This window comes from Sabethes cyaneus, chromosome 2 (genome assembly GCF_943734655.1).
Source record: "Sabethes cyaneus chromosome 2, idSabCyanKW18_F2, whole genome shotgun sequence".
In the NCBI taxonomy this organism is placed as follows: Eukaryota; Metazoa; Arthropoda; class Insecta; order Diptera; family Culicidae; genus Sabethes; species Sabethes cyaneus.
Window position 1 is genome coordinate 36,193,523 of NC_071354.1, and position 27,531 is coordinate 36,221,053.

The 27,531-nt window shown below is 41.1% G+C and overlaps 1 protein-coding gene across 1 annotated transcript in view; it reads left to right on the plus strand.

The window, feature by feature from the left end:
• LOC128735283 (protein stum) overlaps positions 1-27,531 on the plus strand; it is a 55,738-nt gene that overhangs the window by 12,160 nt on the left and 16,047 nt on the right. The window contains exons 3-5 of the mRNA XM_053829774.1: positions 253-717; positions 777-1,756; positions 1,817-3,359. Coding sequence (XP_053685749.1) covers positions 253-717; positions 777-1,756; positions 1,817-3,359 — 2,988 coding nt within the window. The remainder of the gene's footprint in view (positions 1-252; positions 718-776; positions 1,757-1,816; positions 3,360-27,531) is intronic.

Below are 27,531 nucleotides of genomic sequence, written 5' to 3' on the forward strand. Positions count from 1 at the left end.
ATAAGCAGAGAATAACTGGTTTATCGCTCTTCGTTTTTGTCGGTTATTTCTGCGTTTGAACAATGATATTTCGATCAACGATTGATGCCTCAGCATTTGCAGGAAAATATTTTAAAAAGTAAATAGCAGATGCAGTTATAACAAAAAATTTATGGACTTTTTGACTTAGTTGAGTGTTATATTTAAACCCGATCCATTTAGTTTACATTAATCATTCTTTATAAACCAATTTCTGTTTCTCTTTCGCTGCAGAGCCCCACTGCTGGACATGGATTTGCTGAAGCAAAACGACTGGATTAACTACTCGGAGTATGAATACCAAAACAGTCTGATCCCTAAGAACAGCCAAACGGTGGCGGACGTCCAACAGTTCGCCAACAATAACCTAAACCGAACGATCGAGAACGGTGTCTTCCAAAATCCACGCATTGCAGCCCTCCGTTCGCGACGCAACTCTATGAGCGACAATCTGTACACGACGTCGACCACTTACAGTGGCTATGAATCGCTAGATAATGTGAAACCCTCTACTTTCACCATTCTGGGTCATGGATCACAGCCTGGATATTACAGTAGCAGTGCCACCAGCCGTTTGAAGCCAGACCATTCGACTTACAGCGAAAACATGACCGAATTTGAGCGAATGATGCACTACAAGAAGGTCGATGCTACGACACCCATAATCAAGGACAAAATTACCACCGGTTCCCATTTCAGGTAAGAAATTAACAAGCGATTGTGTTCCAGGAAAATAATTATGCCTTCTATTTTTTTAGAGTATCTGAAGCACGCCAGCACAAGAAACCCGCATTTACCATAATAAACGAAACCCTGCCGAAGTCGCATTCTTTTGACTCCTCAGCCGGTCCGTACAATCCAAGCCTAACCAAACAACAGATTGCCGTCAATCGAATCCTTTCGGCCAGCTCTCTGGGCAACAGTGGTTTCTACAATCGCACTGGCGTACGCCATACGGATCCCGAGCTTGATCCCGATGACTTCCAGGCGTACCGGCGACGGTACAGTGCCTCGGAGATTGCATTGCCTTCGCCTGCTCGGCGGAAAAAGTCCACATCTAAAAAAGGCACGAAGAAGGGGAAACGATCCAGCAAAGCCGGTGCGGATGTTACTCAAATCGTTCCGAACCCCAGTCGGAAGCAGAAGGGAATCCTGGGAGTGTTCAATAAGTCAAACCTTTCGCAGCTACGTGCCCAAAGTGCCAAACTAACCGTTACTGCAGCGTCCGATGATGGCCGATCCTCGATAACACCGGAGAGTGAGCTAACCGACAGGGTCGAAATTCCAGCCCATCTGATGCGCAACATGAAGCTGCTATCGTACAAACCATTCGGAGGAAGGGCCATGCTCTCGCCGGTACCGGACAAAAGCTCGATGGAAAATTCTCAAATTGATCTAGAAGAACAGACACCTGTTAAGAAGCAGCCGCAACAATCATCGCCTAAAAAAGAAAAAGCAGGTTATCTCCGGACGCCCATATTCAACATAAGAGGTTTGCTGTCGCCACGGAAATCGAAGGAACGGGAAACCTCACCGGTTAAAACGGAAAAACCTAGCGGCGGGTTGGGAGCAATAGCGGCTGCAGGAGCATTAGCCGTAGTCGCAGCTGCGGCTGGAGATGACGGCAAAAAGGAGGAACCACCAAAGCCAAAACGAAAGTTCAATCTAGCTAGGGCCATAATTGATTTCGGCAAAAAATCAGACGACGAGGAGAAGAAGAAGGAACAGCAGCAAACGCAGCATCAGCAGCAGCAACAGTCGCAACAGCACCATCAACAAAAACAGTCACACCAACAATCGAAACATGCATTTCATGTGAAGAGAGACGGCATTCGAAAGGACTCGGAAGGAAACCGCGTGAAGGAAGACAAAAAGAAGGGAAAAACGAAAGCCGGTAAAAAAGGGCCCCGCGATGCCAACGATGATTACCACGAAAGTCAGAAGTCCCGAAAAGGAGTACTAAAAAATTTAACATCTGGTTTCGGCCAAAAAGGAGCGGCAAACAACAAGAAGGTATCCGAAAAAGTAGCCAAGTTGGACCGGGTTGGTAGTGCCAAGCGACGGGACAAAAGCGCCCGCGTTAGCAGCAGTCGAACCGGAACACGTGCGAGCAGTGGCAAAGCGTCGGCGAAGCTTTCGGCCCGGCCTGGAGAGAAGTCTGCAACGAAAGCGGGCAGTAAAACGCCGCAAAAGACAGTAGTTAGTCCTAAGGGAAGACCGCTAAGGAGGAGCAGTTCCGCAAGTGCCTTAAAAGTAGATAGTGTGAAAAAAATGAACAGACTGTACGAGAAGAACGTCAAAGCTAACGATCGCAGTGGGAAACTGCTGAAAGGAGACAAGAAGACTCGACAATCGACGGACAATCTGTTGAAGAAGACCGACAGTAGAGGAGAGTTGAAGCAAAAGACTGTAAACAAATCGGCTACCGCGAAAGAAATCCAAAAGCGTGACTCGGAGAAATCGTTGAAGAAGAGTGATAGTAACAAGTCTCTTGGAAAGTTGAGCAAAAAGAGCGATTCCAAAAGTTCGCTGCTCGGTAAGCGGTCTGATTCGAAGTCCAGTTTGCACTATCAGTCGGAGGGTAAGGGAGCAGCGTCAATGATGGACGGCGGTACCCCTAAAAGTATTGGAGGGGGTCGAGGGGAAACGGCGCAAACTCCACCGAGTACAATGAAGGAAGCAACTCCTGCCAAAGCGAGAATGACTCCGAAAAAAATCCTCCAAAGTAAAGGATCCCTGCTTAGCTTACTGAGTATGCGAAGTGGAAGCAGCCGTAATATGGCGGATGTGGAGAAAGGCGATGGTTCCCGGAGTGGTTCTCGGCCTGGAACTGGCACAGCAATTGGACGACTCAAATCGGCTTCGGTTAGAAATCTGAACGAGAAACCCGGCACCCCGAAGGGCAGTGATCCGGAGCTCGGATCGCGGAGTAGCATGCGAGATAAGCCGGGCAGCACTAAGGCAACGCGACGCGGGCTGAGCAAAAACAACAGTCTTATCTCGATCAAAAGCGTCATGTTGGCTCGTTCCTTCACCAGCATTCATCGGCCGGCTTCCAGGGATAACAGCGAGATGAAAAAATCCGATTCGATGTCACAGATGACTAAAGTGCAGGAAGGTTCCCAGGAGCTTGATGACGGTGATGAAGCGGCTCTGGCAGCCGGTGCGATGACAACTTCAGCTGTGACGCATGAAATGAAAATCGCCGGCGATGGGGAAGGCCAAAAGGTGTCCAACGAGTATAGTGAGCAAGGACTAGCGGGAGCCAATCCGATGAATCTAGCAAGTGCCAATGCCGGCTCGATGATGGCGCAAGGCCATCACAATGGGGCGGAACACAGGTAAGTGCGGCTGCTGAACGTTCGTCCGCAGGGAGGGTTTGTCACTTTAGCTAGCGTTGCGGTCGTTTGCCTTGAACAGGTCCTTCTAATCGAGTAATGTCTTTAATATTAACAACAAGCAGTTTTTCTACAAATTTTACAATCTTCTATCAAACTAGGTTCATTTCCGATATTGGAGCAGACATATTTAGACTCAGGATAGTAGAAAAATATTGGTTTTTTGTTTTGCCTTCCAGTTTGCTTCGAGGTATGACGCTGGCCTAATAGATCAGTCGTCGTATGTTCGAATCTCGACTGGGAGAGGCGGTTACGAGTCAAAAGGATGGCTGCGAAGTCTGTCGTATAAAAACGCAAGTTTCGATAACGGACTGTAGTGCCTAGGCTTTGCTTTTGCCTTCCTCAAATCGGTATTTGGTATGGAGACTTTTTAAAATTACCGTACAAGTTTGGGTCATAGAGTTTTAGAATTTCACTCGACCTGGTCTGTTTTCCTAGAAAACTCCGAAGGAAACTTTTCGATTTTTTCGAACATCGTATATTTCAAAAGTTCATAACTCTTGAGCGTTGAAAGAGAGGGTTTCGGAAACATTTACGGTACGTACAAAAAAAAAAGGATGAAATGTATACAGAGCGGAAAAAGGAGGTGAAAATGGACATTTTTACTTTTAACATCAAATTATTCAAAAATAAAAATACCTAGCTTGTTCTAAGAAATTCATTGATATTCTTTTTAACAAAGTAAGGAAGTTGCTTTCATATTCTCGTTTACAAGCTTACAGTTCATAGAACGTGCTCAAAAATCAAAGTTAGGGATTAGCGTAAAAGATCATATATTGATATTCTTATTTGCAAACTGTTATTGCTGCTTATCGTTAGTGTAGACCACAGATTGCTTAACCTTGCATTTCGGTCTACCTTTCTTCTTCGATTTTTCCTTCTGACGGTTCAATTCACGTTCCTTTTCTTTTGCTTCTCTTCTCTTGTTTTTAACCGTTCTTTCCTCTCTTTATCTTTCAACCCTTTCATCATAAATCGTTTTATCATGTTTTGTTCCTTTTGCAAAGCCTGGCGTTTCTTGTCTTTCTCTTGCTCTTCCATCTCCTTAAGACATCTTCGCTGACGTCATAAAGCTTTTGTGATTTTGTTTGGGAGGAATATTAAAGAATGTCGAAATGCTGATCCGGCGGCCCGCTTGGTTAATGTTCGTTAGTGCATTCTCTTTGTTGTTCGGTTTTAAAGTAGAGCCTTTGCTATCCCATTCAGCGCAGTTCACCGTTGAAGACATTTGTGAATTGACCTTTGATTTGGTTACGGCTTCCAAGTTCCAAGTCGCAAACAGGTTTATTATCAAGGTCCAATGCGTACCTACCAGTCGTTTTCATCAACTTGTGGATTTGAGTGGATGACGAGATGGGAGAACTCGGAAGCATTATCTCGGAGGCAATTGATCATCAGGTGGCCCGCTTGATTTTTGATGATGGTCCCGTTCGAATCCATTTTCAGCATCAATTTGATCGATATCACCAGGCCTGTCCGAGTCGTATGGCGAAATAAGCGTTTTATACACATATAAAAGGGCTTTTTCTGACTCACTTCACGCAATCGATTTAATCCTGGTGGCGTAAATCAGCTTGAGGGCTTCCGTTATATGGCAAAGTTTGACGAGTACTGCTTCCTCAACCATGGATAAATTTGCGGTACAATCAGGAACTCTTAGTACCCGATTACCTTTGGAAATGCATCGCGTATAACCCACTGCGTCGGCGTTAAAGGGATAGAGTCCGCACCTGTGAAAACCAGATCGAATAGTATCTTCTGACACACCCTGGTCGATGACTTCCTTTAGCACTTTACCAATATAATCAATTGTAATTGTAAACATAGTGTCCTTCATTCTGTGCTTTCCACTCCCCAACTGTTCTTCACCGGTTTGAAGATGGCAACATCTGCCGGCTGCATTATGTGTGTTGCATTCGGGCGGGTGCAGTGCAACGAGGATTATGCCGAGTTCTGCACACAGCTCTGCAGCTTCAATTCCCGTATGGGAGGCATTAAGACTGTCGCAGTGGCCTTTTAACCCAATGCCCTTCTGGTATACAAAAAAATGGGAGGAATATACCCGTCCACACAATATACCACGGCTAGTGGCGTTTTTCGAGAAGCTGCAACCTACGCAAAGAAAATTTTAGGTTAGGTTTGGCAATTGCTGGGCAATGTTTATGTATTTACCTGGTGTGTTATTCCTGAACATAGAATTACTGGGGCTTTAGTCCAGGAAGGCTTTCGTTATAGAAATTAGGACATGCTTCGTGCACGGGAAACCATGACGCTCCATCTTCCGCATCTGCAAGTTATAAACTTTGATTCCTACTCAGCTGTGAGCATAGTTCGCGGACCTTGACGGAAATTTTTCGTCCATTTTTGGCTCACTCGGAACTTAAATGCAGATTTCGTCACTCCGAAACATCTGAATACCTGACCTAATGTCATTGTCTTAGTTTATACGGCAACAGCAGCCCGTCGAAGAGAGTCCTCTGTGTATTTTTTACATGTTTTCGCTGAAAGCGACGCATGGCTGCTGGTTTCCGGAATCGGAAAAGTACGTCGCTATAATCAGGAATAAGATTTAATTATAGAAAAAACCATTTACATATACTTCAGGATTACCTTCACCACACGAACCGTTGCTTTTCAAGAGATGGCGCTTTTCTAGTGGTAGTCAGTGATGTTAAAAACTCAAAATCTCAAAACTCATCAAAAATCAAAATCAACTGTGAATCATGTCAGCTTGATCCTATGCATAAAAAAAATCACGCGTGAGATTTTCTGTTTTCATAGCAAGAACCATCTTAATTTATGAATGTGTGCTGGCTTTTTTCGCTGCTGATGTTTTCTCTGGCGGTTAATTCTCTTTCGCTCTCTGGTTCGTTGTATGAAATGCCAGCTGTGGAAGAAGTAAGCAAAATGCTCACAGCTGAATTTGGTTTACACCGCATAGCAACAGAGACATCGCATATAATAGCGAGAGAAATTCATATGTGAGTTCGGCGTTTCTGATCAAAGTTGAAATTTCTTGTGCTTGAAATCTCATTGAGTTTTTTGCAGCTATGAATTTTTCAACACTGCTTGCGGCCAGTAATTTGGCAGATTTCTAGTACACACATAATGAGAAGAAATACCAGAATAACGATAACATCGCTTGCTCGTCGTATCGCACACATTTCGGAGCGGAAGAGACACGCTTCAACATTCTAGCACCATGCATGACAAAAGGTGTAGTGGTTTTTGGTATTCTCGTTTGCTACTTCATTCGTATGCCTATAGCTTTTCCCCAAATAATGCGGATTCAAAGAAAAACGATCCCAAACTTGAAAACGAACTCTACTGTATCTATTCTTAGAAGATCTTTAATGTAGTGATCAACCACAAAACCGTGCAAAAGAATTAACAATTACATAAATTACAGGTGAAAAACGCCTTAATAATTACACCTTATTCTCTATTGCTTGTCCATACTATTCCAGCTACAACTGTAAACAAAAAGCGGCGAATACTTGTCACTTCTATACTGTGACATTTTTTTCGACATGTCACAGTGAAATAAGAATGTTTGCTTATTATCATGTACGTATTCCAGCTAGTTTCAACACATCAAGAGATAGGCTCTCTCGATACAGAAACAATACGAAGCGACGGTATTGGCTGAGATTATGACATGGCACTACATACTGGCAAATGTACAGAAAAAATGTAACCGTTTCGGTCCCTGGATCAAACCAAGCTATAATCAGAGATTATAACCGGATTCGAACCCACAACACCCGCCAGGGCGTGTGGCTCGCTGGTACTTGTACCTTTGAACAATAGAGGCGCTGGACAAAAAGAGACTGCGCAACCCCCTTATTAATGTAGCACATTAATGTACCGCCCTGGCGGGTGTTATGGATTCGAATCCGATTATAGCTTGGTTCGACCCGTGCACCTTCCAGCATTGGACAAAAGGTAGGAGATACAACGACAACTTGTTAAGCGTAGCTACCTATGACTCCTCCCTCCCCCTTACCTTTCTACTCTTTGAAACCACCGTTTCGAAAAATATTAATAAAATATGTTTGACCGCATCAAGGTCAAGGCTAAAAACTCGAGGTTGGCCTATATTGAAAATATGCTTGTCTAGCAAGGAGGGGTGCAGTGAGGAGGCAATTGCGAAAAACTGATGGTTCAAATTGCTAAATTGCAAACATATTTAGCAAACGCAGAAAGTAACCTAATAATTTTCGCGTGGGACTCTAAATAATGTTTAAAAACTGTGGGGGCTGAGTACCCCTGAGATAGAATATTACATCGCGTTGCTCCGGTATCAGAGAATAGATCACGCGGTACACTCTCTTGGTAGTGCTACACTATGCTTCCGCCGTGTAGACAGCGTGATCGGTTCGGTACGCCATCGTGTCGACGATCATTGGTATATTCTGCAGTCCGACCGCGTTGATAGTGCTGGTTGCTGCCGACCACACTCGATGGTTGGCAGTCGGTCGACCAGGTAAGACTTGGGCGATTCTTAGTGACGGTAAACCAGGTCTTGCACAATGGCGACCGTGATAGGTCAGTTTCTGCTGTAACAGAATCCAATAAATTGGTTTTTTCCTGTTATCTATATGAGAATCGCCCAATAAATCCTGCATCTCGTGCATTAAATGCTACGGCACGATCATTACTAGATGAAGCTTATGGTTCGGTACGACCATTAAAAAGAAAAATGATTCGGTACAATCATTATTGAGTTAAGTATATGGTTCGGTACGACCATTGGTAATTAAGATGTTTCTATATGGTCATAAATTGAATGGATCGGTACGACCTTTATAAATTAAATGATTCGGTACGACCATTGATAAGAAACATGATTCGGTACAATTATTATTGAATGAAGTATTTGGTTCGGTATGACCATTAATAAGAAAAAAATGATTTGGTACAATCATTATGGAGTGAAGCATATGGTTCGGTACGACCATAGATGAAACAAATGGTTCGGTTCGACCATTGGCAATTAGGATGGTTCTATATGGTCCTAAATAGAATGGTTCGGTACAACCATCATAAATTAATTGATTCGGTACGATCATTACTAGATGAAATATATAGTCCGGTACAACCGTTAATAAGAGAAATATTTCGATACAATTATTATTGAATGAAGTATTGGTTCGGTACGACCAAAGATGAATGAGATGGTTCGATAGGAATATAGGATTTGTTTGGTCATATATTGCACGGTTCGGTACGACCATCAAAAATTAAACGACTCGGTACGATCATTATTGGATGAAATACACTGTTCGGTATGACCATAGTGAAATGAATAGACATGGGTCGACACAACAATGGATAAATGAAATTATTCGATATGACCTTTGATAAATCGTGTTTATGCACGATCACGATCATAGCCATTATTCAGCGTAAAGGTCCTTCATTGTGTACAGAAATAAGGATACTACAATGGCGGAAGCAGCAATGTAATTGAGTGCTTTTAATCATGAACAGAATTGAACTATTTTTCCCTTCTCTGGCATTATAGTATTTAGTGTGTCAGAAGGCAAATATCATTGATCATTGAAATCATTGATGTCGATGGTGTCTAATATGGAAGAGACTCCTCGTAGGAAGATTTTATTGTATCTAGGGAGCCAAAAAAGAGTTATACGAAAGTTGGTAGGAGAAATGCAACAGCCTCGTCTCGCAAAAATGCCAACGAATTGAATTCTGCGGGTCGAAAAGTAGTTGCGCAAGCAAAAAAATTGCTTGACGGCCTAAATAGGATGAAAAGAGTACTTTTCGCATTACCGAAAAGCCAAGAACAGTAGTTGCGTGAAGTCAAGATTCATCCGTGGTTTACCTTATAAGTCAATCAATCTCCAAAACCAGAAGACTTGGAATCTCGTGGTTTCTCTCAGACAAAGACTGTTAATATGGTTGGCATACGCTGGGACACCCGATCGTTAACAGGGCATACCTACCAAGTTCAAAATTGCTACAGATTTGTAATAATGCCCGTGTTGGAAACCGTATCAAACTCTCTTCTTTTGATAGCATGACCAATGAATATGAATGAATAATTTTCGCGTGGGACTCTAAATAATGTTTAAAAACTGTGGGGGCTGAGTACCCCTGACATAGAATGTTACATCGCGTTGCTCCGGTATCAGAGAATAGAGCACGCGATACACTCTCTTGGTAGTGCTACACTATGCTTCCGCCGTGTAGACAGCGTGATCGGTTCGGTACGCCATCGTGTCGACGATCATTGGTATATTCTGCAGTCCGACCGCGTTGATAGTGCTGGTTGCTGCCGACCACACTCGATTGTTGGCAGTCGGTCGAACAGGTAAGACTTGGGCGATTCTTAGTGACGGTAAACCAGGTCTTGCACAAAAACTTTTTGGGATCGGAAAAATGATCATGATGAGAATTTTGTTAATCAAAAGTACGATCGCTTACGCAAGCACCGTTTGCCTCACACATTTTTTCAACGTATTCTCTCGTGATCTCTACTGTTCCCAAATAGAATGTGTTGCTTACAAGTGTATTTACCTGACCGATTATTCCGGAACGGTGTGATCCGCTCATTTGATGTCAGGTACTCACTAACTTTAAACAGAAGTGCATGACGGGAAACAGGGAAACCACGATAGTGAATATTGGAATCCGGATCTGTTTACAGCTTGCATAAACCGTCATCCTGGAATTGATGATCTCGCTGCAACATAAAATACCTTTCTTGGAGTAACGTTTATTGGAAATTTGCTTTCGATGTGCAGCCATACTGTAGAACGTAATGCAAATAGGGTAAGGAACGAGTTAAGCAGTGTCACCTATTTTAATCAGTTATGAATAAACGAGCCGAAAATGCACTTTTTTATTCATATTTTCAAAATCTTTTGATAGGATCATCTTCACAAATCACTTAACCAGACATTTGATTCACACAAACACAATTTACTGGGTTTCCGACAAGAAATATGGTGAATTAAAAATTGTTGTCCAAAAACGTACATTTTTCAGCTGCTGAAGGCGTTCGCCACCTCGCTACTAACGAAACCATCACATTTTTCAGCACTGATTACAACTACTCTAAAAGTCAAGCACTCAATTGTCACATACCGTATTATTCTCTCTCTTTTTTTCTAAGGCTTTGTCACTAGCCGAAAGTTTTATTATTTTATAACAAAACTGAAAACAAATTCTGAATTGACGGAACCTGTTCACCACTAGCAGCAGCTGCAGCATAACTGATGAACTATCGTGTTGCCAAGACACTGTTTCGGTTCTGGAAATAAGAATTATAGGTTTGAAATTAACTGAAACCTCCAATGGTGAAAACGTGGTTCAATACTTTCAAGAGAAATGTATGTTCATAATTAGTTTTTCTTTATTAAACACAACAGAAAAAACAGCTTTTTCAATAATTTTCGAAGATTTTCTCAGTGATTTAATAAAGCAACGATGTGTGTCAATGTTATTTGCTTTGACAACACTGTTCTGAGTCGGACTGTGTGTACTGCTATATGTTTACCTCTTTTGTTCTCCCACCATCCTTATGAACAGCGAGTGAGACGTCCAACTCGCAGTTTCCCATAAGAACACTAGAGAATAAAAGAAACGACGAATACCGTTTGCCGAACGGTGCGGTGAGTGTATGTCCCGATAAACAATTTAGACAGATGGTATTTCACGCATCTATGCCGATACGCTATGTCGATTACGCATCAGATGCCGATTTGTAGGTCGCGGATAGGAACGCGAATTTACTGAATAGGGGGAATAGTTCGAGTGATTTTTTATGGGGACGTAAAAAAATTCAGATTTCGGGATTGCTTAACAAAGCACCTTGAGGGTGAAAATATGTTTGGTCTGATCAAAATTAGTTCCACCGCTCGAACTTTTAAAGCGAAAAATCAAAAGTTTAGCTGAGCAATACTGTCTTCCAATGGTAACAGCTTGAAGAACTAAAGATAGCAAGAAGATTGGCATGCTGATATCCCCCACTTAGTCAACCCATCGCTTGTAATAAGGTAAAACAATCAGTGACCCGCTTAGACTGCTTAAAACCGGTTCTTTACCCTATTGTAATTATGTGTAGGTAGTATGTGGCTAATTTTTGTACATACCTGGCATTTTGATAACAGCGAAAGCTAATAAAAGCAAATTAATTTTCTATTACATCCGGTAAACAACGCATTATGACCTAAAGTGATAGCTATCAGAAATGGAGCTTTCTTTTGCTACGATACTACGGCATCGCCTACTACGATGACAGGTGCGTCGATATAACGGGTGGCAACTAAGATTTTGGATTTTGGAACTAAGATTTTTTGAACATATTCAATGATTGGTCATGCTTCCCAACTCCTGTATGAAGGGCCAAAAGGGAATTGGTCGATAAGCAACATCACTTACACGTACCAGGGATTTAGAGAATCTCCTTCCAAGAGCTAAGTCGCCTGAGTCAATCGTTGAATAAACCGTCTTAATGCAGAATGACTCCAGCAGGTGGGGAGAAGAGCCCGCTCATTATCCACGATGTGTTGTTAATCGGGCCAAGTTTAACCCTAGAAAGTTGACTGTTTCACTCTCCCTAGGCCCACCGCTTCAAACAAGTGCTCTGATGGTCTCTCCCTCTTCCCCATTCTAGTTTATTTATGAAATGTGGTATATATGAATAAAAATAGAACAATCTCACCAGCAGTCCTTCGAATGGAACAGAGTTGCGTCCTTTTAGTTTCCATAAGTGCTTCCAATAATTAGTTTATTTTTTTCTTCTGGTATCCAATATCCATGTGCAGTATTAACACTCGTATTGGAAAAAGTTTTATATAGCAGGAGGTACTTCATAAGCTAAAACGAAAAAAATAATTGAAATAACTTATTGTTGAGACTTAGAAGTAAAATCGACCGCACTGGCGGATAGAATTGCATCCTGTAGCAGATTGGTGCTAACGGGCGTACATTTAGACCAGTTTTGCAGCCCTTCTGGTAACCCGTCAGCCGCATAATAATTTCGGTAGCGATCGGACGATAGTCACTCCAGATCGAACCAGTAGCAAGAGTGAACGCAAAACTTGCGTCTTCGTTATCCTGCAATCAAATATACTTACCACTCTGCAATACTTACCTGTGTAGTTAGTTATTAGTTGAACCCGTTTAGCCTGAAATAAATCTCTAAGTTATAGTGCCTAATACGGTGACTTAAGTGATATTCTGTAACAGTGAAATTTCCGATCCACTACCATCCTCTTTGGTGGTTATTATCCAGCAGCCGCCGGTTGTCGTCGTTCCCGCCTGCTATACACGCTTGCTGCCGGCTATCGTCGTCTGCTTTTTTCCTTCAAAATACACAACGTAGGGCAAGCGCCAACACTTATTTTATGCTTACCTATTAACAAGGTCGTCTGGCTCCGCCGTCTGCCCAAAGCCTTGATTTTGAGATCAGGTAGTCGGGAATCACCCAACATCGCACCTCCTAGCTTGGCTACTCAAAAGAGCATTACCAGGTATGGCCAAGTGGAGGCGCTAGGTAGGGGCTTGGGATGGCTAGAGCTATATTGGACACTCCGTATTTGCCTTCCCCATTTCATACCCAGAGACGATGAGACGATGCTTTATCTGGCCATAACACGTATTGTCTATCTGCATGATGTTTTTGTAGAAACGAAATCAAAATTTTCTTCAAACATGTTAATTGATAGCCAAACCAGAGGGCTTCTACCACGGCTTAGAAATACTTCTCTCGGAAATGACAATGTACAGCATCACTTTCTATTCAAACTTCTGTTTAAACTTATGCAGGTATACATTTTTAGAGCTTTAATAGGGCCTGATATATAAATATATGATATTATTACGAAGTGCCTCACCCCTCGAGAAGTAACTTTCATCGACCAAAATAAAGCATTTTCTGGAATAATTTTTTATCAATCAGTGGCACTGGGGTTTCAGCGTCGAAATCAGCCCCACAGTGTATCCCGGGGCTTTTAAATGTTTTGCCGATGTACTGGTGGGACCAGTTAAACTTTTTCCGGCATCCCGTTGGCGCACGGAATTCTTGTTGTTGAATGTACGAGAAACAGAACAAGGTCCTTCTGCGTCTATAATTTTGGCTGGCCTTCCATTAGCTTGCTTGCGAGTAGTTATTGGGGATCTTAGGATATGGTAAATAGTCGATGCCGCAATATTTTCGTTTTTAAAATGTTGTACCGTATACTTTTTGCCGAGTTCTTTGTGCAATTCGTAGAAGTGTACAACGCGCACGCGATTTTTTTTTGTTTTGACGCCATTTTGAGCAAAACTTGGCAAGCATAAACAAAACAAAAAAATGCTGGCAGAAAGAGGAGACAGAAAGAGTGCATGCAGGCTTCTAAAAAAAATCAAAATTTTAGTTGCCACCCGTTATAAACTACATTTGCCGAAAACAAATCCACATGGGGGAATTAGTTACAACCTTCTTAACTAATTCAATATATCGACACAAGAAAGTTAGTTCTTGTTTAAAAATACATTTTTCAATTAGGAACAGTATATCATACATGTTAAAAATTAATAGACTCTCTCGTACTATCATGACTGGTGCTATGACTATATCAGGAACTTCTACCCTAGCAATCGCACTTTCATAATCAATTATGGTAGTTATGAAATGAATTTCACTATCGAGCTTTTCATGAGCAGAAATCGTGGGAGCAGTGAAAGTATATTTTTATCAGACTCCATGGCTTAATTTTGGCCTTTCTACTGTATCTCACATCATAATCAGTCCGGTCCGCTGCGTGAAATGTCAAAAATCGGTCGCTATTTCCGCTTTCCGCAAGGTCTTCCGATTAGCTAAATTGGCCGACTGTAATGGGTTTGATCGAATGAAATTTCCGCTACCATTTGGCAAGCAAGGTTGGCTGCCTCTTCTAGCTTTACTTCGGCTTCTGCTCGAGCGGAAAGGATTGAAAAACTACGCTACGGGTTATGTTAGAATTTTTTTTTATAATTTAAGTGTCTGAAACTGTTTCATACATCCACTTCAAGAGGTCAGGTTTAAATTTTTAGTCTATCGGTAAAGAAAAGAGGTTTTATAAGAATGGTAAGAATGGTTTTATTTTTCGTATAGAAATTGGACAGCTAAAAACTTTAATTGATTGATTCTTCACTTGATTCTTCAATTGAGAAGGCACATTCTTGAACAAGCACATATATAAAAAGATGGGTACCCTCTATAGTGAAGAACATGCGGTTTGAGCCTTGATTGAGGTTATAGCGATCATAAACTGAAAGCCCCAACTACATTGCATTATAAAGCAGTAGGTACTGTTCATAGGAAGGGAAGACTGACTAGCATCAGGGCGAGAGAAGGTTATGAGGTTAAGTTCCTTATTTTCAATGGCACCAATATATAATAAGGGGCATACGTTTCTCACGCAGCGAGAATCGTGATAGCCAAAAAAAAATACCAAGAGGGTAGAAAAAAACATCCGAATATATTATATTATACTTGCACTCTTCCATACCGGGAGCTTTGTAACGTAATGCAAAAGAAATGATGATGATTGAAAATAATTGAGGAGGAAATTGCGGTGATTTCAGAATAATCTAGCGTTGACTACACATCAGAACGATTACAAACCATCTTATATGGTCACGTTCTTGCTACCAAACTAGCTGATTTTTTCAATAAAAATTAAATTTATTATGGAAACAACAGTTTATGGGAAAAAATTGTATTTCCGGAAAAGTTTAGAATCCTTTTTTTAATGTCCCGCTTTTCCGTTAAAGACCGGGCACTATTGAGAGTGTATTCTAAATCAACACTAAATGTCAAATGTTGACGCTAAAAACTAGTCTAACTAGGCTAGTCTAGAAGCAAAATTTCCACTTAATCATATGATGGTTAGAATGAACGCAACCATAATCAACTCTTCGAAAATAAATTAGAATATTCCGCTGTTACGTGCAGGTGTCCTTCGTGTCGAATGCAAATTAGCTAGCTCACATGATTCACTTTACAGTATATGTTTACGTTTGGAAAAATAAAAACGTACCTAAAGCAAACCCGAAGAAACATTACGTAAAAATTGAAACAACATTTCAACAGTAGCCCTCCAGTGCCCGCGGTAGGACCACTCGGAGCAACTACATATCGACCGACGCCGGACGACGTCAGCCTGCTGGCTGGTGACGGCGCGTTGAGTACCGCAGAGCTTTTTACACTCCCGTATGTGGACTAATAAAATCCGTTCCGTGTTGTTTCGTGTGATTGAAATGACCAACAAATTTTATGCAGCAGCAATCAGCAGCAACTGCTGCGAAGGAGGTCTACCGAATCCAAGGAACGTCCGACTTGTTTCCGAGGAGGCAAAATGCTAACAGGCAAACTGTCCTTGTTTATGCTCTTAGTGGTCCGTCGGCAGCGTTGCTGGTGGCGGTAACCACAGGAACATGGAGAGTATGCTATGGAACAAGCCAGCCCTGTAGCGACGGTGCACTAGATGGTATTTTACTGCTGAGTTTTTTTCTCATAAGTTGAAAAGATACACAAAAAATAAAGCAGAATAGTTTTCCGCATGCGATACTTGTTTGAATATTTAGCGTGGACAAACTTAATCGACTGTAATGAATATGTGACTGGGAAGTATTGTATTATTCTTTTTTAAGATTATTCTGGTTTTGAAATGTTGTTAAATTTACAATAAAGTGTAAATATTGATTCTCTTCTAGAACCACCAAATAATCTGAAAGACATTACAGCCTTCCTTCTAGCAGCTTCAGTAATTTTCCCTTAATTCTCCCCAAATCCTTTGCAAAAGGAAACTCATTTCCACCGCAAGGAAGAAGGCAAAACGGTCCGTTATGTGACCTCCTTCTGCAGCAATTGCATACCAGCCAAATTACCTTGCGACCGTGCCGTTCCTTAAACGTCGTCGACGACGGTCGTCTTTCAGCCATCAACCATTCCGGCTTGCTTGCATGGGGGAAAATCCCATGGGGAAACGGACATAACGGCCACTCATCGTTTGACCATCTGCTGGGCCAGTCGCACGAGTTACGCGCCGGTGGTGGATCCTCCGTCCAAGGTGTTCGCGGCTAAACAAAAAACAACGCGAACAGCGCGAATAAGTGTCACAAATCGATTTCCAAGCTTGCTGGCTCAGTGCTGGAGTACTGAGTGAGTACAGGACGGAGTTAACGCCTGTCGAACGGTCGAGGAAACTCGCGGCGGAAAGGTCCTTCCGTTGACCGCGTTTCTGCCGCGTTTACTTCGCAATCCCGTGACCGGCTGACCCGTGTGTCGGTCGAAGTGTGCTAGTGTGTGTGATTCGTGGGCAGCAAGGAAAAATTCGCAGCGCCCGATGACTAATTATACTAAAGGGCGCCGGTTTGTGGATTGGTGAAGGGAAACCAGGAGCTGGTCTCTAGCTTTGCTGTAACTGTGATATTCCTGTTCGGTCGTGATTGGAAAGCGTGAAGCTCCAACATAATGGAAAAGAACCTCTGAACCGGACGTATGGCGTGTGTGCGTTTACTAAGTGTAAATATAAATGAATGCTTTTGCCCATGTCGAAAGTATTTTGAAATGTGGACTAAGCCAAAGTAGCCTCAAGTTAGAAAGTTGCTATTGCACAGTGGTAGAGATGATGAGAAAATTGTTGAATTTTTTTGAGTATTTCAAAAACGAAGGTATCTGTGAAATATAAATTTAGAGCAGGCCAACAAAGATATGTGCAACAAAATAGCTCACTGACTGCGATTATCTACTCAAGAAGATCAGACATGTTACGTTTCTTCGAAACTCAGTTAGTAAAAGCAGTTAAATCGGAGTCTACAAAATCTGTAGTATTTAAACAAATCTATACCTACAGTCCATAAATTTTATGATATGAGCATTTTTCAAAATTATCGTTCAAAAAGACCAAACGATTTAAAAATTTAGTGAAATTTTAAAGGGCCTGATTTTTGCAATTATGAACAAAAATAATGGTTGAACATTTTCCAAGAAAAGTCTAATGAAAAATTTTTTAATTTTTATCAGAATCACTTTTTCGAAAATTCGCAAAATCTTCGCAGTAACGTCGAAAACACCATGTAAACCATTCATGTAAATTTTTTGCAAAAATTTTCTCTAGTTCATTAAAACCTGATCGTTTGGTGATAGAAATTTCACGATACCGTTTCTTTTTCGTTTCTAAGATATATCTAATCCTGAATATTACCTGCTTCAAAAATTCTACATCATTCTGAAATATTCTTTTCTTGTTTGCCAATTCATTGATATTCTTTTCCGAAGAGTTGCTGGATCATTTTGGGCATAACTGCTGTGCGTACGAAAACATCAATGCTCAATACTTGGAGAATAGTGGCTGGGAAGTTTTATCCCACCTACCATATTCACCAGATCAAACAATTTGTAAATGCTGCCGCAAGCGGTAGTCTTGTTTACCGTGAGCGTACCATATTCTGTGTAGTTAAGACTTTTTTATGATTCTTTCGCTACTATAAGTATTCTAGATTTGTATTAACAACGTTGAAAGCAACGTGTAGTGCTATGGTCTATAATATCTGGTAAAAAATATAGGTGTTATAAGTCGACCAACAATTGAATATATTTTTCGTTTTGTACACTTATCCACGGTGCCTAGTTCTGCGCACTTTCTTGCCCATGTTCCTAATTATGCGCATGTTTATTCCTAATTCTGCGCACCTAAAAAGTAACAATAAATATTTGTCATGTTCTTTATGTCTTTATACGCTGAAAGCACACCAAAAATCCGACATTAGACCATAATTAAATCCATGATCCGGTCTGCTTGTGCTGTCCAGGTGGCACAGGAATATTGTTAACATTTTGATTGGCTCATTTTAAATACTTTTTTCTCGATAACGTGAAGAGCGAATCGATACGGGTTTTCTGCATATGGAACACCACACTTTAGACTAACATTAACAATTGTGTTTTGATATAGAAGCCACTTCAACACTCCCTGAGAACTCCATGAGGTTGGACATTCAACAAAAATCAGAAGACATGGTTCCATGAATTGGCGCTCGTAGGTTTGGACTCCATGATATAGCACAGCAGCAATGCAAGTGAAAGGTTTTACTGTAATTTTTATGCCTCTATGTCTCAGCCATTTGGGCGAGGATGTGTATTCTTTTGCATTTTCTTCGATCATAAAGTTGTTAATTTTCTAAAAGGACAGTCTTAGCGTTGGTGCTAACGACGATGTTTTCTGACATTTAAAATACTTTCAGTTTCACTTTAAATTATTTCGTTGTCAAATATTATGGCCCGTTTGGGAATAATAGCGTAATATTCAACAGAAATTTATAAAAAAATAACACAATGATCATAGTTATGTACAATGTTAAAAAATACAAATATAACGAAAAATGCGCAGAATTAGGAGCGGTCACGGTAGTTTGAAAGACCAAAAAAGAGGTTTCGACGGTTTATATTTCATAGGCGGTGCATCAGTGCGAGCACTAGGAAATTCTAACTAGAGCTGCGTTTTCCAATATTTTTTTTGTGCGCGAACGTCTCAAGAAATGTCATAAAATCTTGGGTCACTCGTCTCTAATTTCTTCGGTGCTCCAGAATCCGCAAGTCGTTTTTGATCTGAGTAGCTCGCCACTCTCCGTTTTCAGTTTGCACTTCGTCAAATATCGTATAAGTGCCTGCCGCTTGAACACAGTATGTCCTCCATGCGTCGCGTCACAGTTTCAAGTCCGTAAAAAACTATTGTAGATTCGGGCAAAATTGATCAGTCGGGTGAAATTGATCACCGGAGACCACCGAGCAAAAAACTCATTATTCTACGTGTATACTGATTCATATAGCTAAATATGCTCCCATTCACATAAAGATTGAGTTAAAGATCAAAGTCACTTGGATTTCAACTAGATTGATCATGTAAACAGCTTGATTTTTTGAAATTTACTGTTTTGATCGAATCGCAATCTTCAACATGTATGATAAAACTCGTTTCCGTTACCACAAATTTCGTTGCTGAAGAAAGTTTTAATTCCGTTCTCTATTGTGAATAAAATAATGCGATAGAATTTGTTTAATTGAACCTTTTAAAAAATTAATTTTTAATAACATCATGGACTGAGACAACAGTTCCAGTTGGCCTCGAGGTAAGACGCTGGTCTAATAAGCCAGTCGTCATATGTTCGAATCTCGGCTGGGAGAGGTTGTGAGAGTCAATATGATCGTAACACTGACCCTGCACTGTCCTGTATTCTAACAGCTGGTTGCGAAGTCTGTCGTCAAAAAAAAAACGAAATTTCGATAACGGAATTAGAACCCAGGCTTTGCTTTACTGAGACAACATTGATTTTTAATTCGCTATGGGTGCGAAAAGGAACTGCCACCTGCGAAAATTTGTTCTACTTGTGAAGCAGAATAGAGATTTATAAAAGAGTGCAAAAGACAGACAATACTTTGAAAAAAATTTACAAACGTTTCATATGGCAATTGTGTGCGAGTACAAGAGATCGGTTTGTGCTTACATGGCGAAATGCAACTACACATTCAAAGAGACAGTCAAACGTTCCGTATATGAAGAGAATTAAATTATCAGTTTTACTAGATAGGAAAAGATTATATACGTAAATCATCGTACATTTACACATTTACATTTTTATACAGTAACGATTTTTTTTTCGTTTTGTTTTAAACAGACGCAGTTACGATGCTTAAATTTGCTTAAAATTCTTTTTAGTGTTCATATTTATTCAGCAAACGCATCAACCCTGCTTATGCAGGGCCGGCTGCCTCATTTTTCTACTAGTTGCCTATGCGCGACATTAGGCCGTATGAATAAAACAGTTTGCTTTGCTTTTCCCGTGTAACTCTTCTATTCATACGGCCTATTGTTGCCTATATGTAGGATAAATCTCGATTACGCTAGATTTTGTGCTGCACGCTAGTTTACTGCTGTCAGAGAACATGGTTCGATAGCAATATCGTCTTAATTTCTATGCGATCAATGTCACCCGTAAATGTGATTTTTCTTTTTCCGTATTACATTAAATTGTATCTAAAATAAAACTATTTCTATAAGATGTACATGACACTGTCGTATAGCCAGCACTACAGTACTTATTTTAAAATTGAATCATCTTCTTAAATACGTTTCTGTTCAAAGATATTTGGGAAATACTCGAAAAAGTGATCAATTTCATCCGAATTTACGGTACCAGTCTTATGAGAGTTGTGTACATTGTCAAGTTCATACGGCGACATATGCTTCTTGATCGTAACGCGTTTTGCGAAGGGGAAACTAGGTCCGATTTCCCGCTTAAATGCGCCACTGGACCGTCGCGGCCACCAGCGATCCCATTTACAGGAAACATCTACCACTTCTAGTATATCGCCGTCAACGGTTATCGTCCGTGGGAGGCACACATTTGTGTCTTATGAGCCTATTCATTTTATGTATTTGGTCTACGACGCATTTTTTTAGTCCAATCTTCTCAGATTCCGCTACAGTCTGGCGTAGATTTGCCTGGCTATGATATCAAAGTTATTTACGAAGGCTAGGAGTTGGCTACCTTTTGTTAAAAATCGTGCTCCTTGGTTCGATTTCGGACCATGCCTTCAAGAGTGATACTGAAAAGCATGCAGGATAAGTCGTCGCCCTGTGTCAACCTTCGACGCGCCTCGAAGGGACTCGAGAGTGTCCCCGCGATGCGCACGAAACACGTCACGCAATCCAATCAGTCACTAATCAGTCGCGTCAGTTTGTCCGCAAAATCGTGCTCGCGCATTATCTGCCATAGCTGGTCGCGATCGACTGTATCGTATGCTGCTTTGAAGTCAATAAAGATGTGTAGGACCGATTTTTATGACAAACTTCGGAAAACCCCAACTAGCGGTTATTTTCATTATTTATTTTTATGTCTCCACTAGCTCCACTGCTGGTGAAAGGTGGTGGTGCATGCTTGCTTGCAAGAAAAAGCGTACAGTTTTTCGACATTTTCTAAAAATGTTGGCAGCTGCTTCTACATAAAATTTGCTTCATCGAGTAAGCTATCACAAGAATCTTCATTTGGTTGCATCTATGCTTCCAAGTCACTGTTTTTATTTAGCGCCAGTGATATTGGCAGCGGAGTTCCGCATTGGAGATCCAAGTGCGAAGCTTCCAAGCCCGTACAGTGTATTGCTGACAGCGGTTTACGAAGATCTTTAATTTACGCGTTATCTTCGCCGATACGCACCACATTTCGCAGGCATACAGTAGAACAGATTTCACGTTTGAAACGAAAATTTGTGTTTTGATCAGTGTGAGGATTTGATTTGAACGTCAAACATTCCGAAAGCCCATCAAGACACCATTTTGATTGGCCAAGTCAGGGTCATACCATTGCTCCATTGTCATAGAGTTTCAGGGTAATGGTTGATTTGGCTCACTATCAATGGCTCTAATATTAAAACTGCGCCCCAGATGCTTTCAAGATTTACTTTTTCGAAATCAATAAAGATAGTCCAGGAATTCTTCGATTTTCTCCAACACATGGATTCGGTTAAGACCTTGTAGAGTACTTTAAGAGTGATATAGTGCAACATGATGCTGTACCAGTTCACAAATTCAGATAGGTTCCATTCCTTAAGGACTTGTATAAAGATGCCCTGAATGCACTCTACCAGAAATGTTACGGTTTCTCAGGTATTGCCGAAGAGCTGATGCATATTTGCATTTGCGTATCGTTGACGGGCATCAGCTGTTTTAACTACTTTGTTTCGTGCTCTCAATGCTGGCTTTCGCCTTTCTCTGATCTTCGATCATCCTCCACGTTTCATCTGAAGCTCTGCCGATGAAAGCAATAATGATTTCAAAAGCTATCCCATATCAGACTAGAACTGATTTGTAAGAATATAACATCTCTATTGTCTATGCTAACAGCTGTTGAATTTGATGTTCAGCGCAAAGAAAGTAAGAGAAATTTTTCGCCTATACTGCCAAATTTTTCGCGAAACGCCTAATATTTTTGACGAACCCACATTTAGGAACCGCTTAACTTAACCGTTAGATGCAGTAGATCTAAAAGAACGAATAAACGCGGCAGATGTGTTTTCTGTGGGGCGTTTTTTGAACGTTATAAAAAAAACTACAAGGTATACAGCCCTAAGGGTTGTACGAAAGGGTGACGTAGGACTGTGTCATATAATACTCATTATATTGATAACATGTTTTAATCGATGAAGTATAACTTTATGTCTGATCATTAAATCAAAGACTAATGTAAACTGCATTTCTGGCATATGCATATTTGAGTATTTGTGAGTATCATTGTTTGAGTGTTTATTTGTAAAAGAAGAGCGAAATATTCTGATTTAATTCTTCATTGAATCAATGGTGGTTTTAAAATACGTTTACGGTGGTTACGTAAATATAACGCCTGCAACCATTTAGACATAGCGAATTCTTTAACAAATCACTACTGTATTTCACAAAGGTTGAAATAGCAATGAATGGCCAGCCCACAGATCATTGTAATAAATATGTTATGCGTAGTTTGATATTTGAACCAACTTCCTTCAAATAGTTTCTGGCCGCTGGTTACAAATAATAATCAAAACCATTTTGCACATTTGAGATAAATTCTGATTATGCTTCATTTAATTAGTTTGCGGCCCTTAAAAGGGCCATTGGTTACAAGTAACATCAACCTCTTTAGTGCAGTCAACAATCGGTGTTGCCACCAATAACCGGTCTTGCCGCCAAATGCCGTTGGTTTCGCCACCAATAGCCATCGATGGTAAATACTGACCGTCCGTCAGTGCGATTGTGCGATGAATGAATGTTGGGTATGCCCTGAACTCTACGGTCTTTTCCTGATTCTCTGCTAAAAATAGTTCTGGTTACTCTCTCGTCGGGCATTACGGTTACGTGTCCAGCCCGTCGCAGCCTGTCACTTTGTGCTTACTATATCAGCCTATTTGTATACTTGATACAGCTCGTGGTACATGCGTTTGCGTCACATTTTATTTTCCATTTTGCCATCGCGGAATTTTACGCTCAATAACCCCAAGCACTCGTCGGTCAGCTTTCTTTAGCGTTCATGATTCCGGTCCGTAAAAAGCCACCAGAGGATTAGTGTTCTGTAGAGCGACAGTTTTGTGTGAATTAGCAAACGAACGGAACTTGCGATGGCTACGTAATCCGTAGAAAGCCCGATTCTCGACTGCAATTCGTCGTTTTACTTCGCGGCTAACATCGTTGTCACATATCACGAGCTTACCAAGGTTTATGAATTCATCCACTACTTCATATCGTTCCCCACATCCACTCTACCTCGGCACCACTGGACTCGCATGTTCACTGCCTGCAACCATGTACTTCGATATTAATGATGAGTCCCAATCTCGCTGCTTTCCGTTTAAAAGGCCGTAAAGACCACGTCATCCGCAAAACCAAGAAGCAAGGGAGATTTCGTGATGATAGTTCCATTCCTTTCCACGTTTGCTCTTCGTATAGCGCCTTTCAAGGTAATGTTGAATAGCAGGTTGGAGAGTGCATCCACCTGCTTCGGTCCATCCAACGTCACGAAAGCGGCGCTATGATTTTAACCTATCCAAAACGCTAGCACAAATCAGCGTAACTAGTTTCGTTGGAAAACCATGTTCTAGCATTATCTGCCACAGCTCATTTCGTTTGACTAAATCGTACGCCGACTTAAAGTCCACAAACAGATGATGAGTCTGCAAGTTGTATGGGATTATCCCCGATTGTGAAACGGCTCCGGTCGTGAAACACCCATAATTTTTGACGTGTTTATTGAACTAGTGCTACCTAATTACTACCAATGTCCCGTCTCATTGTATTCTAGCTGTTGAACAAACAACAATCAAAATACAGCTTTTAGAATGTTTTGTAGGAAATGTGTTCAAATGTGCTCTTTGCAATCCTCACTTTGTGCAATCCTCACGAAAACCAGCTTGGTACTCGCTGACGAAGGATTCCGCATCGGTGATATCCGAAAAGTGTCGACCATCAATCAAGACATGATTGATCTGAGAGCTAGAGTCACCATTTGGATGCCTCCAGGTGTGCTTTCAAATATTCAGACGTGGAAAGAAGGTGCTACAGATTTACGCAGCGAAATTTATGAGCCTCAGACTATTATCATTGAGCGACGAATGAAGGCTACGTTTTCCAATAACAGGACAGAAACTGCTGATCTCCACATTTGCATCCCCGATGATGATTTCGCGTCATGTTCTGGGCGCACTCCATAGGTCCTCTCGAGTCTATCATAACTCGTCCTTAGCATCATCGGATTTATCATTTGTCGCTGCGTATACGTTGATTAGGCTATAGTTGATTAATTTGCCCTTAATTCTCAACACACTTATACGATCATCAACGGGCCTCCAACCTCCAGTTGCTTTCGCTGTCCCAACACTACGGAGCCGACTCCATATTCCGGCTTTCTACCGTCACTGTAGTAAATGTAGTACTTGAATGAAGTGCTTGTAATAGGGTCTACTGCGCGGAACTCCCTTTCTCCAGAAGAGTTGGTCATCGAACTTCTGGCATAGCAGCGACCTCCACTACGAGTCGATGTAGTTCTTATGCAAACACGCCAACTCGTGCCAGTTCATGGTACCAAGTTTCAAATCGTTTCCGTGTTCTTTGACGCCCACTATGCCGATTGATCCATTCCATATTCCCATTTTCTTTCTTCGTGGTAATTTAGAGTTATACCGAAACTACCTTATCAGGGTCGTGATACCTACATCCCGCTGAAGGGTCTGCCATCTTAGGTGTGGCTTGCGGGATACTGCGTTTCATATTCGGTCGCTCTCTCCGAGACAGACGCTGTTTGAACCGCCCCTCATCTGGGGAACCGGCGCTCGAGTTCGTACTTCCAAGCGTAGCTGCTCCAGTATGTACATGAAGCATTTCCTGGCATGGCCATCAATCGTCATCATTTGACTTAGATCTTCGAAGAGGCACTAGTAGGTGGTACTTTTTTATTATTTAACTATAGTCACCTTAACAGCTTGGGCAGTTGGAATTTGAACGCCGGGATTGACCCCGGTGAATTGATAATATGATAAATCTTGATATTTTGATATTAATATCACAACATTCTGCCCATTCGTTCAAGAATTAACTTGTGTCAAAACTGAGAATCCAGGAAAATTACGAAAAAAATGTTCCACAAATTTTGCTTTCGAAGAAATACTAGAACAAAATAAATGACCTCAAAAATTTTCTATGGGTAATTTACATGCTTTAGTTCGATTTTGTAATATATCTGTACCGAAAAAATATCTGGGTAGAACGTTAGATATGAGAAATGGTCATCGCCCAATTTTTTCGTTATCGTACAAGTACGGACCTATGTTGATCGCTAATTTTCTCGTAAAAAAATCAAAATTCATAAATCGAGCATAACAGAATCTTAACAAAGAATTGTAAGCGAATGGTCATTAGTTAGTCAATATAGATAGAAGAAAACTTCGCAAAATAAGGGAGAATACGGCTCATAAAAATGGAATCATAAAAATGTCGAACATTAATTTCCTAAGTAATGGTCAAACACAAAAATTTTCTCATCGGTTTTTTGTGTTGTACCTAATTTCGTACAATTGTACGTTGCATGCAATCATGAAACAAAACTTCTCATAATTATTATTTTTCTTTCTTTTAGAGGTTTTCAGCCTGCGGCTGGTTCGCCTCTTTCCAGTTCCCATAGCTTTTTATGACTTTTAAGTCATTTTTACGTCAAGTCAACTCTGGTAAACAGGCTTACATGCATATAAACATACATTACATTAATTTTCTATTGCGTGAAAAAAAATATTACATCATTCGCAGTGTTTTTTACTGTGCATGTTAACAAACGCAAATTTACATAATTTTTTCGATGTGTGTACGTGTAGTGATGCAGAAAAGAGAAATGCATTTTGAATGGTAACGCAAACGATAATGATCCAAAAAACGCAACGCATGCCTACTATTAAAAAATTGTTTAAGGACCAAAAACACAAGACCATGGCGTGGTCAAACTAATTAAATTTAATTGTAATTGAGCCAATAAAATCCTAGAAAGGAGAGAAATATAAGGAGCGTGCTTTATATTTGCAGTCATAATATTCAGTAGCTTGATCGATTTATTTCCTGAAAAAGTTGAAAAAGTGATCAAAGAAGGCCAGTACTTGTACTAAGTTATAAACATCATCTCTGTCCCACTGTGTGCAATGCAACGAGTCCTCGCAGTTCCAGCGAATAACTGCCACATTTTCACACTCGAGAGAAAACTCGCTCGGTATTTACTTTTTGCTTCCTTAAGAACAAAACTTTCCAGCCAAACTTCCTTTACCAGCTCGCGATTGTGTGTTGTGTAGGTATGTAGGTATCCATGAAACGTTGCGATAAGCGAAGTAAAAACTGTGCCCCACATTCGGCTGCTGCCCTCCTGTTGAATTGAAACACCAGCCGACTCCACCATCATCGCATCGCATCGCATCGCCTCGTTAGAGCCATGAGCGGCCACAGCAGAAACGACCGGACCGTCTACAGCATTTCGCTGCACGACAGTCAGAGTGAATTAATTCAGGTGTGGAGCAGGTAGGTCGTATTTTTTTTTGCTTCTTACTACGCTACGATCGGAATAAATAATCAAACCTAGCAGATTTCGGGTGTTCTCTCCGCTGGCTGCCTGCCTATGTTCAACCGGTGCCTCCAAATTTAGGCAAAGTGTGGTGATGGAGGTGTCCACGATTGAAATGAAATACGTTTGATTGAAGGTTAGTTTGCCAAGGATGCTAAATATAGCGCCGAAAAGTTCCCCGTTTGGCCACCAGTAGGTTAACGTTTTCCGAAAAAAGTCTCCAGTTGTGAATGTAGGTCGGAGTGGTTAACAACTTCGGGAGGATTGTTTGTTTCGCGTTTGTCTAGCTATTGAGTGAGACATTTTCGTGGTGAAGTTGCTGATATGGACAGTGTACTACTCAAAGCGGGAAATTATATGTTAGAAGAAGCGGCACGTGTAGAGACTAAATCTGCTTGGGCCAGGTAACGGCATGGTGAAAGGATTATCCTTATTACGAACCTGAAAAAAATGTTGTAATCGATCAGTTGGCCATCAAGCAAACAAATGTTGGTTTTAG